The following is a 12,814-nucleotide window of genomic DNA, read 5'->3' as shown; positions in this document are numbered from 1 at the left end:
AGTCTGAAATTCGACAAAGGCAACTGCAGGGTCCTGCATCTAAGGAAGGGTAACCCCAGGCACCAATAGTGACTGGGGGATGACCTGCTGGAAAGCAGCTCTGTAGAGAAGAACCTCGAGGTCCTAGTGGACAACAAGCTGTCCATGAGCGAGCAGTGTGCCCTCGTGGTCAAGAAGGCCAAAGGTATCCGGGGTTGCATTAGGAAGACCATTGCCAGCAGGTCGAGGGAGGTGGTCCTACCCTTCTCAGCTGTGGTGAGGCTGCATATGGAGCACTGTGTCCAGTTCTGGGGTCATCAGTGTAAGAGAAACGCAGAGCTCCTGGAGTGGGTCCAGTGGAGAGCTACAAATATGATTAAGGGACTGGAGCATCTCTCTTATGAGGAAAGGCTGAGGGAGCTGTGCCTGTTTAGCCTCAAGAAGAGATGACCTCATCAGTGTATGTAAGTATCTGAAGGGAAGGTGTCAAGAGGATGGAGTCAGGTTCTCCAAACAAGAGGCAATGGGTAGAAACTGATGTACAGCAAGTTCCACCTGAATATGAGGAAGAACTTCTTCACTGTTCAAGTGACCGCACACTGGAACAGACTGCCCAGAGAGGTTGTGGAGTCTCCCTCACTGGAGACGTTCAAGAACGGTTCAGATGCAATTCCATGCCATGTGCTCTGGGATGACCCTGCTTGAGCAGGGAGTTTGGACCTGATGACCCACTGTGGTCCCTTCCAACCTGACCCATTCCATGATTCCCTGCTATTGCTGAAAAGCAAGTTAGCTAGATTAGTACTGGGTTGGATGTGTTTATTCACACTGCAATTTCACCACTGAGCAACATGCTAATATGTCCAGCCTGGTTTTCAGATAAGAAGTGCCCAAAAGTAATTAGACCAATTCATATGTGCTATATTTCATTTACACCATTGAAATAAAATGTTAATATATCCTCAGAACTGGGTATTTTTGTCAAGGAATCAGGTCAAGAAAAGGTTCCATGATCCCATGGTCCATTTCACAGCTGACTCCAAAAAATGTACCTCATTATAAAATACACCTTCCCAAGGAATCACAAGTCATGAGAAATCAAAAGAGAATTCCTAAAAGCAAAAGCTCTCCAGCAGAAAATCAATTTCAGCTGCTTTCACCTTGCCCCAGGGAAAGCATCAGAGACACTGAGTGGGGTGTGGGAAATGTCTCATACATCTTCCTGGAGCTGCACAAGGCAGACCTCCAGACAGGAGCTTTTCTTTCCAAGACAGCTCTGCTCTAATTAGGGATTCGTGTAAAATTAGTATGTTGCAGTTCCAGATAGTGTCTGGATGATTCCCACATCAAATTTCTTTGTTTAAAAAAAAAAATTGTCTTTGTCCTTGCTCTAATTGACAGCCTTACAAATGCAGGTGGACTGAGGGATGAAGGTCAAATTGAGCTTATTGTGCTTAATAGGGTGAGGAAAAAAATTTAGCAGAAATTTACACAGAGAAAGAAATGTTCCTTGATGTTTGTTGTTTTTCCTGACCATCATGTTTCCTTTTCAAGGGTCTTCATGCATTTTTGGATGTACCTTCAGAATGAAAAGAAAGCAATTGCTTTTAAATAAAATTGTTATATGACGGGCTTTCCTGTAATACTTAATCTACAAATGTATCAGACAGAATCTAGTTTATAGACTCAACAATCTGTATTGGGTGGACATAAAATTAATTTTCTATATAGGAAAGTACATCCTGCTCCATAGTCAACCTTTTCCAAAGGCAGGCTGCCAGTTTAAACCTCTGGCTGGTTCCTGTAGTTCTCAGTATTTAGACCTTTCTGGGTAACATGGTATTGTTAAGGCTGGTCAACATGTTCAAAAAAACCCACATTCTCCCTTGGAAATGAAGTCCAAATGACATTTCTCACAGAAGGTTGAGATTAATATAATTTGTGCATTCCAGTGAGAAGGCAAAACAATTTTCTTTTTCGGGTCCGTATAAATTTCTGTGTCTTAAAGTTATTCGCTTGCTTCCCATCTCTCATTTACTGTTTTGTGCTTCAGACTCAGACTGTGTCTTCTACACTGACCTGTGCTGCTACAGTTCAGCCTGGGAACAGCTATGGCAATTTACTCTCAAAGAGCAAAGGTGTGCAGAACTTCTTCCTTAGAGATACAAATTGTGAGATGGCAGCCAGCTTGACAGACACAGAATTAATAAGAAACAAATAAATAAATAGATAAATAAATAGAAGAGATTGGTGTCTGTGCCTCTTTTTCCCCTCATGAGGAAGTTGTAGACTGCAATGAGGTCTCCCCTCAGTCTCCTCCACGCTGAACAAACCAAGTCACCTCAGCCACTCCTCATATGGATTCCACCCAAGGCCCTTCACCATCTTTGTTGCCCTCCTTTGGACACTCTCTAATAGCTTATTGTCTTTTTTATATGATGCCACTCAAAACTGCACACAATATCCAGGGTGAGGCCGCACCCGTGCAGAGCAGAGCAGAGCAGGACAAAAATATTACATCAGCTGGCTTCCCTTGATCAACTAGGTGGGTTACCTTTTCATAAAAGGAAATCAGGTTTGATAAGCAGGACTTTCCTCTCATGAAATCATGCTGACCAATTACTGCATTGTCTTTTCAGATGTTTTTCAGTACTTCCCAGAATAACCTTCTTCATAACTTTCCCAGGCATTGAAGTGAGACTGACAGGCCTGTAGTTTCTGGGGTCCTCCCTCTTGCCCTTTTTGAAAAGTAGGACAACGTTCACCAGCTTCCAGTCAACTGGGACCTTTCTGGATTCCCAAGACTGCTCAAAAACCATTGAGAGAGGTTTGCAATGACATCAGCCAGCTCTCAGAGGATTCTGGGATGAATCCTATCAGGCCCTATAGATTTGTAGGGATCCAGTTGGACTCAATAATCTTTGTGGGTCCCTTCCAAGTCAACATATTCTGTGATTATGTGATTCTGTGAAATAAATAAATAAATAAACAAAGGTAAACAGGGAACATTCCAGTTTGTCTCAAGATTTTCTTAGAATAATCTGTGAAAAGTTTCAAATCTTAAAATTTTCATTCCCATGTGCGAGAAAGGCACCCGAATATGTGAATTTTACATGAGATGGCCATTTTATGGCTCTGGTCTGCTCTAAAACACAATTTTAGGTTATCACACGGTAGAAAATCACTTTGGACTTCACTTCATACTTCTGTCAGGCCATGTTTTTTCTAGCTGGGCTCGGACTCTCTGCAGCTGTTTCTTGGCTCAGCCCAGTTGAAGTCACTACAACTTGCAGCACTGCAGTAATTTATCTCAGTCAGAGATGCACTCCTAAATTCTAATGAATATTCCAACAGCAGTGGAAATGCAGTCATCTTTATTACAAATGAACACCTCAACAGAACATCCTTAAAAAGAATCATAGAATCATAAAATAGAATTATAGAAAGGCTTGGGTTGGAAACAACCTTAAAGGTCATCTACTTCCAATCCTCCTGGTCATGGGTAGGGATGCCATTCACTGGATCAGGTTGCTCAGGACCCTATCAAACCTGACCTTGAACACTTTCAGGGATGGGGCATCCACAATTTCTCTGAGCAACCTGTTCCAGTGCTTCACTACCCTCTGAGGAAGGAATTTCTTCCCAGCGTCTACTCTAAACCTGTCATCTCAACCCCTCTTTACCCAGCTCTCTCAGCCTGTCTTTGTAGGAGAGGTGCTCTGATCCTCTGATCATCTTTGTGGTTCTTTTCTGGACTCGCTCTAACAGGTTCACACCATTCTTATGTGAGGACCCCAGACAAGGTGGGGTCTTAAAAGCTCAATTCATAGTTTACTAGAATTTAAAATGGTATCACTTGTGATGTTGCACTGCTTGTCCTCCTTCAGGATGGCCTGATTACCCAACAGTCTTTCACAGAGCATCTAATATTGAGACTTGTAATGATTTCAGGTCAACTGACCTGAGTTGGAAGCAGCTGTATAGCAAAATACTGTACAGTAAAAGAAAAAGGTATCACTTAGTGCCTGTGGTTGCTCACAAACATTACCTGAGTATCGTTTAGGATGACTGCCAAGGCAATCCATGGCCAGTGCTAAAAAGCATGGAGAGTCCTGCTGATTTGCACTGCATGACAGGAGGTGGTGGACACATACATAATGCTAACCTGGGGAAAAAACTGACCTTGAAGCAGCGCAGAAGCTCTACCAAGCAGGTGTATAAGAGGATTTTTCATATCATCTCACAAATCCACCCTGTATTCTCACCAGCTGTGCTCAATCTCTGATGCTCCAGAGGAAAGCGAGAGAAAACCCCAGGACACCCTGTGCTAATTGTGGGGGGAAGGAACCTACCTGCATCCCAGAGCCAAAGCCCTGAAGGAAGAGACCTGATTATGCTCTGCTTTACATGCTGAGCTGTATGGGTTAGGAGCACACACAGGATGAGGACGGCTTCATCAGAATCTCCTTTCACAGTGGAGAGACGGGCCTCTCTCCTCTCCCTGGAAACGTATTTGCACACAGGAGTAGCAGTTGTCCCATTATTTATGGAATGCAAAAAAATTCTAGGTTCTTCCCTGACTGACATTTGTTAGATAAGATCGTAGGTACAAAATACCCTTCACAATATACAATAACCTTTAAAGACACGCCAGCAACCTCCTATGAAGCGTGCCAGGCTGGCGGAGCGGGGGTAGGATGCTATAGCGAACACCTCGCCAGCAGGACGTTACCTGCATACTAATGCCGAGGGTGTTTGAGCTCAGCCTGGCAGCGAGAGCGAGCGCGGCTCCAGCAGTTTCCATGGTGCTGTCATGGTGCGCTCTCCCTACACCTTCACTCATCAGCATTTCCCACCCATCCTCCTCCCTGTAATAAGCTGCTTGCTCACCCCGAAAGGTCAGCCATTGTAATGATGATTTTAGCAGGGGGAGGCAGGGAGGCCGAAGGGTGAAAAGGTGAGTGCTGAGCAGCGATGTGCGTGGGAACTGGGGGCTTGCCTTGCGCTGCACAATGAGAAATTAGAAAGCTTCCCCTCGAGGGAGCGGTGCTTATCAACCCCCTCTCACTTCCCAGGCCAGCCCAGTCAGATGCCCTGATGGAGTTAAAAAATGTTCTTGCTAAGTGGCTGGAGACTCGACTCTAAATCATAGGCATCTCATCGGCAACTGATGCATCAGCGTGTGGAGGGGCGAAGGGACTGCCTCTGCCAACAGAGGAAACTGATACAAACGTTTCCAGGCGTCTGTTTCTGGGTTTGTTGGGTTTTTTTCTTTCTATTTTTCTTCTGCCCCCTCCCAGCAAGCCCAGTGCTCGTTTGCAGATGGAAAGAGGCAGATTCTTCCTCTGACTTTCATCCTACTGACTGCCGGAGTAAAGCACTGCTACTCTTAACTGCCTTTCTTTCTTTCTATAGGACAGCTTTCCTGCACGTTTTGGAGGAGTCCATTTTGTCAATCAGCCCTGGTACATCCATGCCCTGTACACGCTAATCAAACCGTTTCTCAAAGACAAGACAAGGAAAAGGGTAATTAGATGGGGATCGGGTGATGGAGGGTGGATAGGAAGCTGCAGACCTGGAGTAACCAAATAGCTGCCTGCTCTCTTCTTTTTCTCTCTGCATTTTGCATATGGCCTCAGAGAATTGCTGCTGTTTTTAAACCTTAGGGTTTTCAATGGTCTGGAATAAATCAATAACTCTGCTAGGGACCAGAAACCCGTTTTCACTAACAAAGTGTGGATACATTTTACTGGGACATGCCCAGGATAGAAGAGAATCATCAGTGTGGAGCCTGGCTGAAGTTGCTTGCAATTGAAGGAAACTTCAGCTCAACTCTTTTTGTTGGAGTAAAAATTCCTATTTCATTCCTTCAGGAACTTGACTGTTTTCACATGGTGGTAACTCACATGTTTCCTCAAAAAAAATGCCTGTGCCTGAAGGCTGTTTTCTGATACTGCAGAAGAGGCAGATCTTCTCCACTGAAACCCACGTGAATTGTGGTCTGGCAGTCATCTTAGCCATTTGTTCTCTGCAGTCTATCAACCAATGACCGGATCATCCCTCAGGAGGCCCCAGAGCCCACCCTGAGTTATGTCTGACTAGGCAGGACAAGGGTAGAACCAGCCTGAAAGCAAAGAGGGATTAGAGAGACAGATGGTGCTGAAGCAGCGCAAAGTGGCAACACAGCCTGGTACACCCCTGGGAAATGTCAGTCCTGGAGTGCAGAGCTGGTTGCCCTCTCAGATGCTGAAGACCTACTCTTCACATCTACTTTCAGTAAGCTCTGCTGTCATCCTTTTCTTCTCACTTCTCTAACCTCTTACAGTAGCGATAATCAGTCATAACTCCTGACTTCCACTTCTCCTGATCTGGCACTTAAGAAATTGAAAGTGTCATGCGCTAAAAGCAAGGCAATCAGAGTTTTCAGAAGTATTTATAGTGCCAGGCTAACTCTTCAGCTGCCCACCCCAAAGCTAATACCCACCTCCTCATCCACTGAGCCAACCCCGAGGGCTTTAGAAATTCCCACCTGAAACTGCACTGTCAACTAATGACACTCCACACCTCATTAGTGCTGCTATTATTGTGCTTAATGAAGTAAGGAATCGATGATGACTTTGAACTTTCTTTTATTTGTTAAAGATCTTTCTTCATGGTAACAACCTGAACAGTCTTCACCAGCTAATACACCCTGAATGCCTGCCCTCCGAATTCGGAGGGACTCTTCCTCCCTACGACATGGGCACATGGGCTCGAACGTTACTTGGTCCCGACTACAGTGACGAAAACGAGTACACCCACACCTCCTACAATGCCATGCACGTGAAGCACGCGTCCTCCAACCTGGAGAGGGAGGCCTCACCCAAACCCATGAAAAGGTACAGTACTGCCTTTGAAATCACCTCTTATTTGGCTCTCTGAACAGGTTTGGCATAAATCTCACAGGAAGGGCTCATCTGGCTCAAAGAGAAGCTGTAATTTGGCAAATGTTGATGGTAGGGGGCCCTTCACCCTGGACTGCGCTCATGGTGTGGTGGGAGAAAGGAAGCCTCTCAGTGGAACCGTAATTACTTGTCTGATTACTGTGCATGAAAATGAGGGGAAATTAATGAGCCTCTGCACAGAGCATTACAGAAAGTATATCAGAGTGAGATGCTGTTCTGTATGGTGCAGTGCAACCAGCAGCACTGCTTCAGTGCTGGTCCCTATTACTTGCCTCTGCTTTGCTGCTGCTGACCCAGTTGTTATCGATAAGGGATTTACCTCCTTAGAAATGTGGCTGTTGTACGATGAACACTGCCCTCTAAAGGGAAAAGGGGTTGGTTTTCTCCCTCTGCTTCTGCTCCCGCTGGCTTCATCAAGCCCTGCAAAGGCAGCTGCAGAGCTGTTCTTTTAAGAGCTCTGATTTTAGTTCTAGTGATTGTGCATTTAGCTCTGAATGCTCAAAATAACACCTCTGGAGAGTATCACCCTCAGCAGTTTGGACTGATTCCAGGGATCCAGTCAGGAAGTTGGACACCTGGCACAAGGTTGTGGGTGGTATGGTTTAGCCAACACCAGCTGCAGTGAGTGGTGGCCAGGTCGGCTCCCCTGTGTGAGTGTAACATCTGCGCTCGCCTCACCCTTGGCATCCCACTCCGTGAAACTGCTTTCCATGGAGATCGTAGTGATGCTTTCCTCGCTGCTGCCACTTGATGAGTGCAGTGCTAACAGGCACGGCATCACTCTCTGACAGGGAACGGCCATCATTTTGTCACAGCAAAATCAAAGCTGACAACACAGACAAGCCATAATGTCATGCAATTAATTTTAAAAGTCTTTCATCTTCAGAGGAAAAAGAAATGCATTCTTGATTTGCAGCTCCCTCCCAGGTCAGAGGGATGCCACACAGCTGTGTCTGCAAAGTGAGGCCTCGTGCAGGAAACACAAACACTTGTGACCGACATCAAGGGCTCACAGGGCCGCGAGACTGAGGGGCTATGAACTGCAGCCATTGCACTGTCAGTTGCATTGTCAGCAATTCTTACTGCTGACTGCCAGCCAAGACTGGGAGCTGGGTTGAGTTTACAGAGCCCATCCCAGAGAGCTGATTAATTATTTTTTTTTTTAATATTGACAGTGAAACAGAATAATCTTAGAAAGATACTGACTAAATATTTCATTGTTATTAAAACACATCTCAAGAGTATACATTTTAGCTTTATAGAAAGAAATTTGTAGGTTTTTAAAGCTCCAAAGTGTTAAGAACTGCTCATAGGTAAACCCTTGCTGAGGAGAGGATCCGTGACTGCAAAGGAGGGAGAATCTTATCGTGCCCTTAGGGAAGAACCTCGGCTTGAAAATTAGTTCAGTGCCAAAAAAACCCTGCCTTGAGGCAAAGCCTTCTTTTATAATCTGTTCACTAATACAAAAGAATATTAATACAAATATGGGGAGTGGATGAATCTAATTTGTCATGTTGCCTCTGGGCAGACTAGATCTAACTTTTAGCCTAATTTTGTTACTCAGCAGTTAAGTCAATCATCTGATCTTGCACCCTGTGGTCATTACTTGTTGTTAGAGGTGAAAAGTTCATGGCTTCAACAGATTTTCCCCCCTGAGTATTTGCTTTGATTCTTCTTCCCCTGAAATTATGGTTTGGCCTAAGCATAGGTAAAAGCCTATGCTCAGAAAGCATGATTGTGTGCTTTATTAGATTTGTTAGACCAGATTTATATCTAAGGCATCTTAAAAGGTCTCCAGACTTCTACCAGCAATACCTGTCTTTATATATCTCCCCTCCTTGCCTCTTTAGGTTCATATATCTCTAAGACAATGAGAAACTCAGGCTATGGCTGAGATTCCTGGTTACTCCAGGGAGGTTTACACTATACATAGGTGATCTCCTAACATTATTCTTCATCTTAAATATAAGTCCCTCACCACTGTCCTATCACTCTCCCCTTATTAAAGCAATTTTCTGGTTTCATTAAAAAATATCTCCTCTACTCCTCCACTCACAGCATACATTTTTAGGTAACACGTTAATTTTGTGTTTCTCTGGTGAAATGTTGGGTTTAACCAAAAAAAGGTCAAGGTCACTGACCTTTTCTTTAGCAACTTATTCCTCTGAAAGGGGTAAATATATAAAGACTGAGCCTTCTTAGGTTTCTGCAATTTAAGGATGAAAAGCCTTGCTGAACAATTATGGGTCCTCTTCTCTCTGACTTCCCAGGTATCACTGCAGGTTTACCTGCCCATTAATCCACTGTAGGGAAGGGCAGTGCTTATGGGAGGTGGATTTATCCAGAAGTCTGGAGCTACAGTGGTTGTTCCCCTCTATGGCACTGTCCTGCTGCATAACATGGTGTAGAATTGCAGCCCCTTCTGACTCTGTGGCCACTTGATGCAAAGCCACGCAAGCGCATCCTTGCTTGAGCTGCCACTGGACCAGTACTGTATGAAAGCATTCTTAATCTTTGAGCTCAGTGCTGCTATAGTAACTGAGTCTTGCACTGTGACCACAGAGAAATGTCCCTGTGGAATAAAGTGCTGCCATCCCCTACAACTAAAGATTGTTGTCACCCTGGGCACAACCTACTCCAAATATAGTGTGCAGAAATTTTAGTAGCAGAGATGCTGAGAAATCAAGATGTGATTTATATATCTTGAAGAGAAGTGACAGGAAATGGAACCAGAGAATAACTGTTGTAGCCACTTAATCTCTGTTAGCAAATGAATGCAGAGGGGGAGAAAGAGGGAATTTTTAAGACGTGTCTGAGACCAAACTGAAGTCATGGCCTGAAAATTAAAATAAATCTCAAAATGCAGACCAGGAAAAAACACAGCACCAAGCAGCAGTGTGGGAGGGCTGAAGCTAGAGCAGGTACATGCCTGTATGTTGGGTTCGGGACTGGCAGCAGTGCTTTGGCTCCCATCATCAGGGTAGGTGCATATAAATTGAAACAAGTTCACCTGAGAGTTGTGGGAGACTGAGGAGAGTGGAGAGTGTATTTTTTCAGCAAGAAGCTATAGAAGACAGTGCTTTGTTCAGTCTCTCAGAGCAAAGGTTGAAATGGATTTGAAGGGAATAAAAACATGGGACAGAGAAACAGGTATTTGAGAAAAAGGACAACTCAGGAATCAAATAGGTATAAGCTGATCAAAGTATACCTTGGCTGCAAATGAGAGTTGGTTTGCTAGTTATCAGAGGACTGAAACAGCGTGCCAATATGACAGTCTAACTGATACACAATTGAAAGGTCTAATATGAACAGTTGAATATGAAGTGGCTACAGGAGATTAGACTTGCCTGTCAAAGTCTCATTAGGTTCCAATTTCCGGGACCAGAATGCGACCTTCTTCCTATTCACAGGCAGGGGTGGTTTTTCCCTGTGACTTGAACTTGCACAAGATTTATTCTCAAAAAAGAGTCCTTGTTGATTTCAAAGAATGGAGGCATTGTAGACGGAGATAAGGATTGATAATCCTCTTAGAAAAAGACTGCCACTGACTCCAGCCACTGACACAATCTTAAAAATTTTGAGACTGACAAGTTTCTATAATATGGAAAATCTTTAATCAAAACCATTGCAATTTTTCCACCAGTGGCCACATGAAGCCCCACTGGGGCAAAATCAAAACAGTGGAAATTGCACTCCCATCTGCAGTGTTATCTCAGAACCCAAGTACTGTATGAACAGATGGGAAACAAAGCAAAACAGCTGATGACTCCACATAATGAGTCTTAATGGCCAGAGGGAGGGGGAGGAAGCAACAATAACAAAAATTCATTCAGAATATATGTTTATTAAGATTCAGCTCAGTGAAGTCTGAAATGGGCAAGGTAGTAAACATGGAAACCAGCACTGATAGAGTAATAGCAAAGTTTGTTTAATCCAAGAGCTTGGCCACATCCATTCGACAGTCCTGCAAGCAGCAATGGCAATAGATCCTTCCCCCTGTCTTGGGCCATCTCTTCTGAAGGGCCTGCATCCACACAGGGAGCCTGTCACTTATGAGCTTTGAGATTTGAGAGCAATGTAAATGGTGTGGCAATTTGGCGTACAGGGAAGAAAGTTACCTCCCTTTGAGCTGTGGCCAAATATTCTGTGAGCCCTGATGGTCAGAAAGGGGCCTTGGGTTGCTTTAATCAACAGGGAGCTCACACAAAAGCAAAGCGTTTGCCTGAGGCGCTCATGCTGGCTTTTGTTGATGAGCTGTTGTTTTTAGGAACAGCTGGAGGTTTTATCTGGATGTGCAGTTTAATGAATAGTTATGGTGGGTGGTTAAGCCTAGCAGTTAAAGAGTCAGGGACTGCTCTCTACATATCACTGTGCCAATAGGGCATAGTTTTTTGGCCAGCCACAGTGGGAGAAGCATGCCTGTAGTTATTCGAGTACCTAACCACAGTGGGTGAGCATCCCTAGTTGGAGGGATGGATTCAGCGACAGGGGAAGATGTGAAAGAGCTCAGTTCTTTGAAGAGTTTCCTTTTTTCCCCAGTGTCACCCTTGCTCTTACACTCAAGTCCAGTAGCAAAAAGTAAATTGCAGCAGCACATTACCTCCGTGTCACTTGCTTCTGCAGCTGCATCTGGGTCACTTCTTGGTGTCTGAACTGGGTCTTCATCCAAGTGACAAAGAGTGTTCTCTGCCTTTGCTTTTTCCCTGTGCAGGCACCGAGCACAGCCTGTGAGCTGAATGTTCTTTCTATGCCCTCCCAGGCACCAAAAAATGCTTGCTTTTAGCTTGCTGCTGGTGCAAATAGGCCTGAAAACCTACTGCAATTTACAATTGCCCTTCAGAGAAAGGAAATTTTACCTAACAACTACGTATTTATTCTGGCCAAACAGTCTGTGCTGTTTAATGAAATTTATTTAATCAAAGTTTAATTAATTATAACTTTAATCAAATTTGGGGTTAAAAGTTATTCTTAGGATAACATGGGTTGCAAGAACATTGCTATCGCTGAGTCAACCTTATTAGAGACTCAGTAAATTCAGAGTTAGGGTAAAACATTTAAAGTAGCGCCAAACACACTGATTGCGAAAATGTACAATCTGTATATTAAGACACCATTACATTTTTCTGCTCTGAAGTAGAAACTAATAGAATCATAGAATTATAGAACCATTTATGTTGGAGAAGATCTTTAAGATCATCAGGTCCAACCATTAACCCAGCACTGCCAAGTCCACCACTAAACACTTAGGTGTCCCTAAGCACCACATTTACATGTCTTTTAAATACCTTCAGGGATGGTATCTTCACCACTTCCCCAGGCAGCATGCTCCAATGCTTGACAACACCTCCAGTGAAGAAACTTTTCCTAATATCTAATCTGAACATCACCTGGTATATTTGAGGCCATTTTCTAAAGGACTTGTGCACATAAAGAGGCAACGACCTGCCTAGTGGTTTATGAAAAGCCTTCATATTAGGCATTTTGAAAATACAGCAAAAAAGCCTGTAAGAATGCATTGCATTGCATTGCATTGTAACTCAGTGCTATTGAGTTAGAGCATGTGGATTTTTATGTCCTAGATTAGAGTGAAAGGATTTTAAAGTACAGATTAGGGTTTGCCATTATTGCCTCCTGATGTGTGCATTTTCAAAAGCCTGATATTCAAATGAACTTGCTGCTGAAACTAATTGTTGTTTCTCAGAAACAGGATCCTGCTTCCAGAAGGAAGGGTATTACAACTGGTACACACTAATGCCGACTGGAACAGTTTTAGATCCAAAAGGGGCCATTCATGGGGGTGACTTATGTAAGGTTTTTATTTATTCAGACTGGTTCCTCCATATGCCCAGCTGGGCTGTGCAAGGCAGACCTTTCTAGTTGTTATCCTTAGT

General features: G+C 44.0%; 1 protein-coding gene across 4 annotated transcripts in view; it reads left to right on the top strand.

The window, feature by feature from the left end:
* The window catches only part of CLVS1 (clavesin 1), a 100,057-nt gene that overhangs the window by 75,733 nt on the left and 11,510 nt on the right, over positions 1 to 12,814 (top strand). For all 4 annotated transcript variants that reach the window (XM_027741686.2, XM_027741684.2, XM_027741685.2 and 1 more), the window contains 2 exons: positions 5,395 to 5,505; positions 6,622 to 6,857. In XM_027741686.2, the coding sequence (XP_027597487.1) occupies positions 5,395 to 5,505; positions 6,622 to 6,857 (347 nt within the window). The remainder of the gene's footprint in view (positions 1 to 5,394; positions 5,506 to 6,621; positions 6,858 to 12,814) is intronic.

The sequence above is a fragment of the Pipra filicauda genome, unplaced genomic scaffold, assembly GCF_003945595.2.
Source record: "Pipra filicauda isolate LSUMZ 115617 unplaced genomic scaffold, ASM394559v2 scaffold81_size6448238_pilon, whole genome shotgun sequence".
NCBI classification, from domain to species: domain Eukaryota; kingdom Metazoa; phylum Chordata; class Aves; order Passeriformes; family Pipridae; genus Pipra; species Pipra filicauda.
This window is presented reverse-complemented; position numbering and strand designations above follow the sequence as displayed.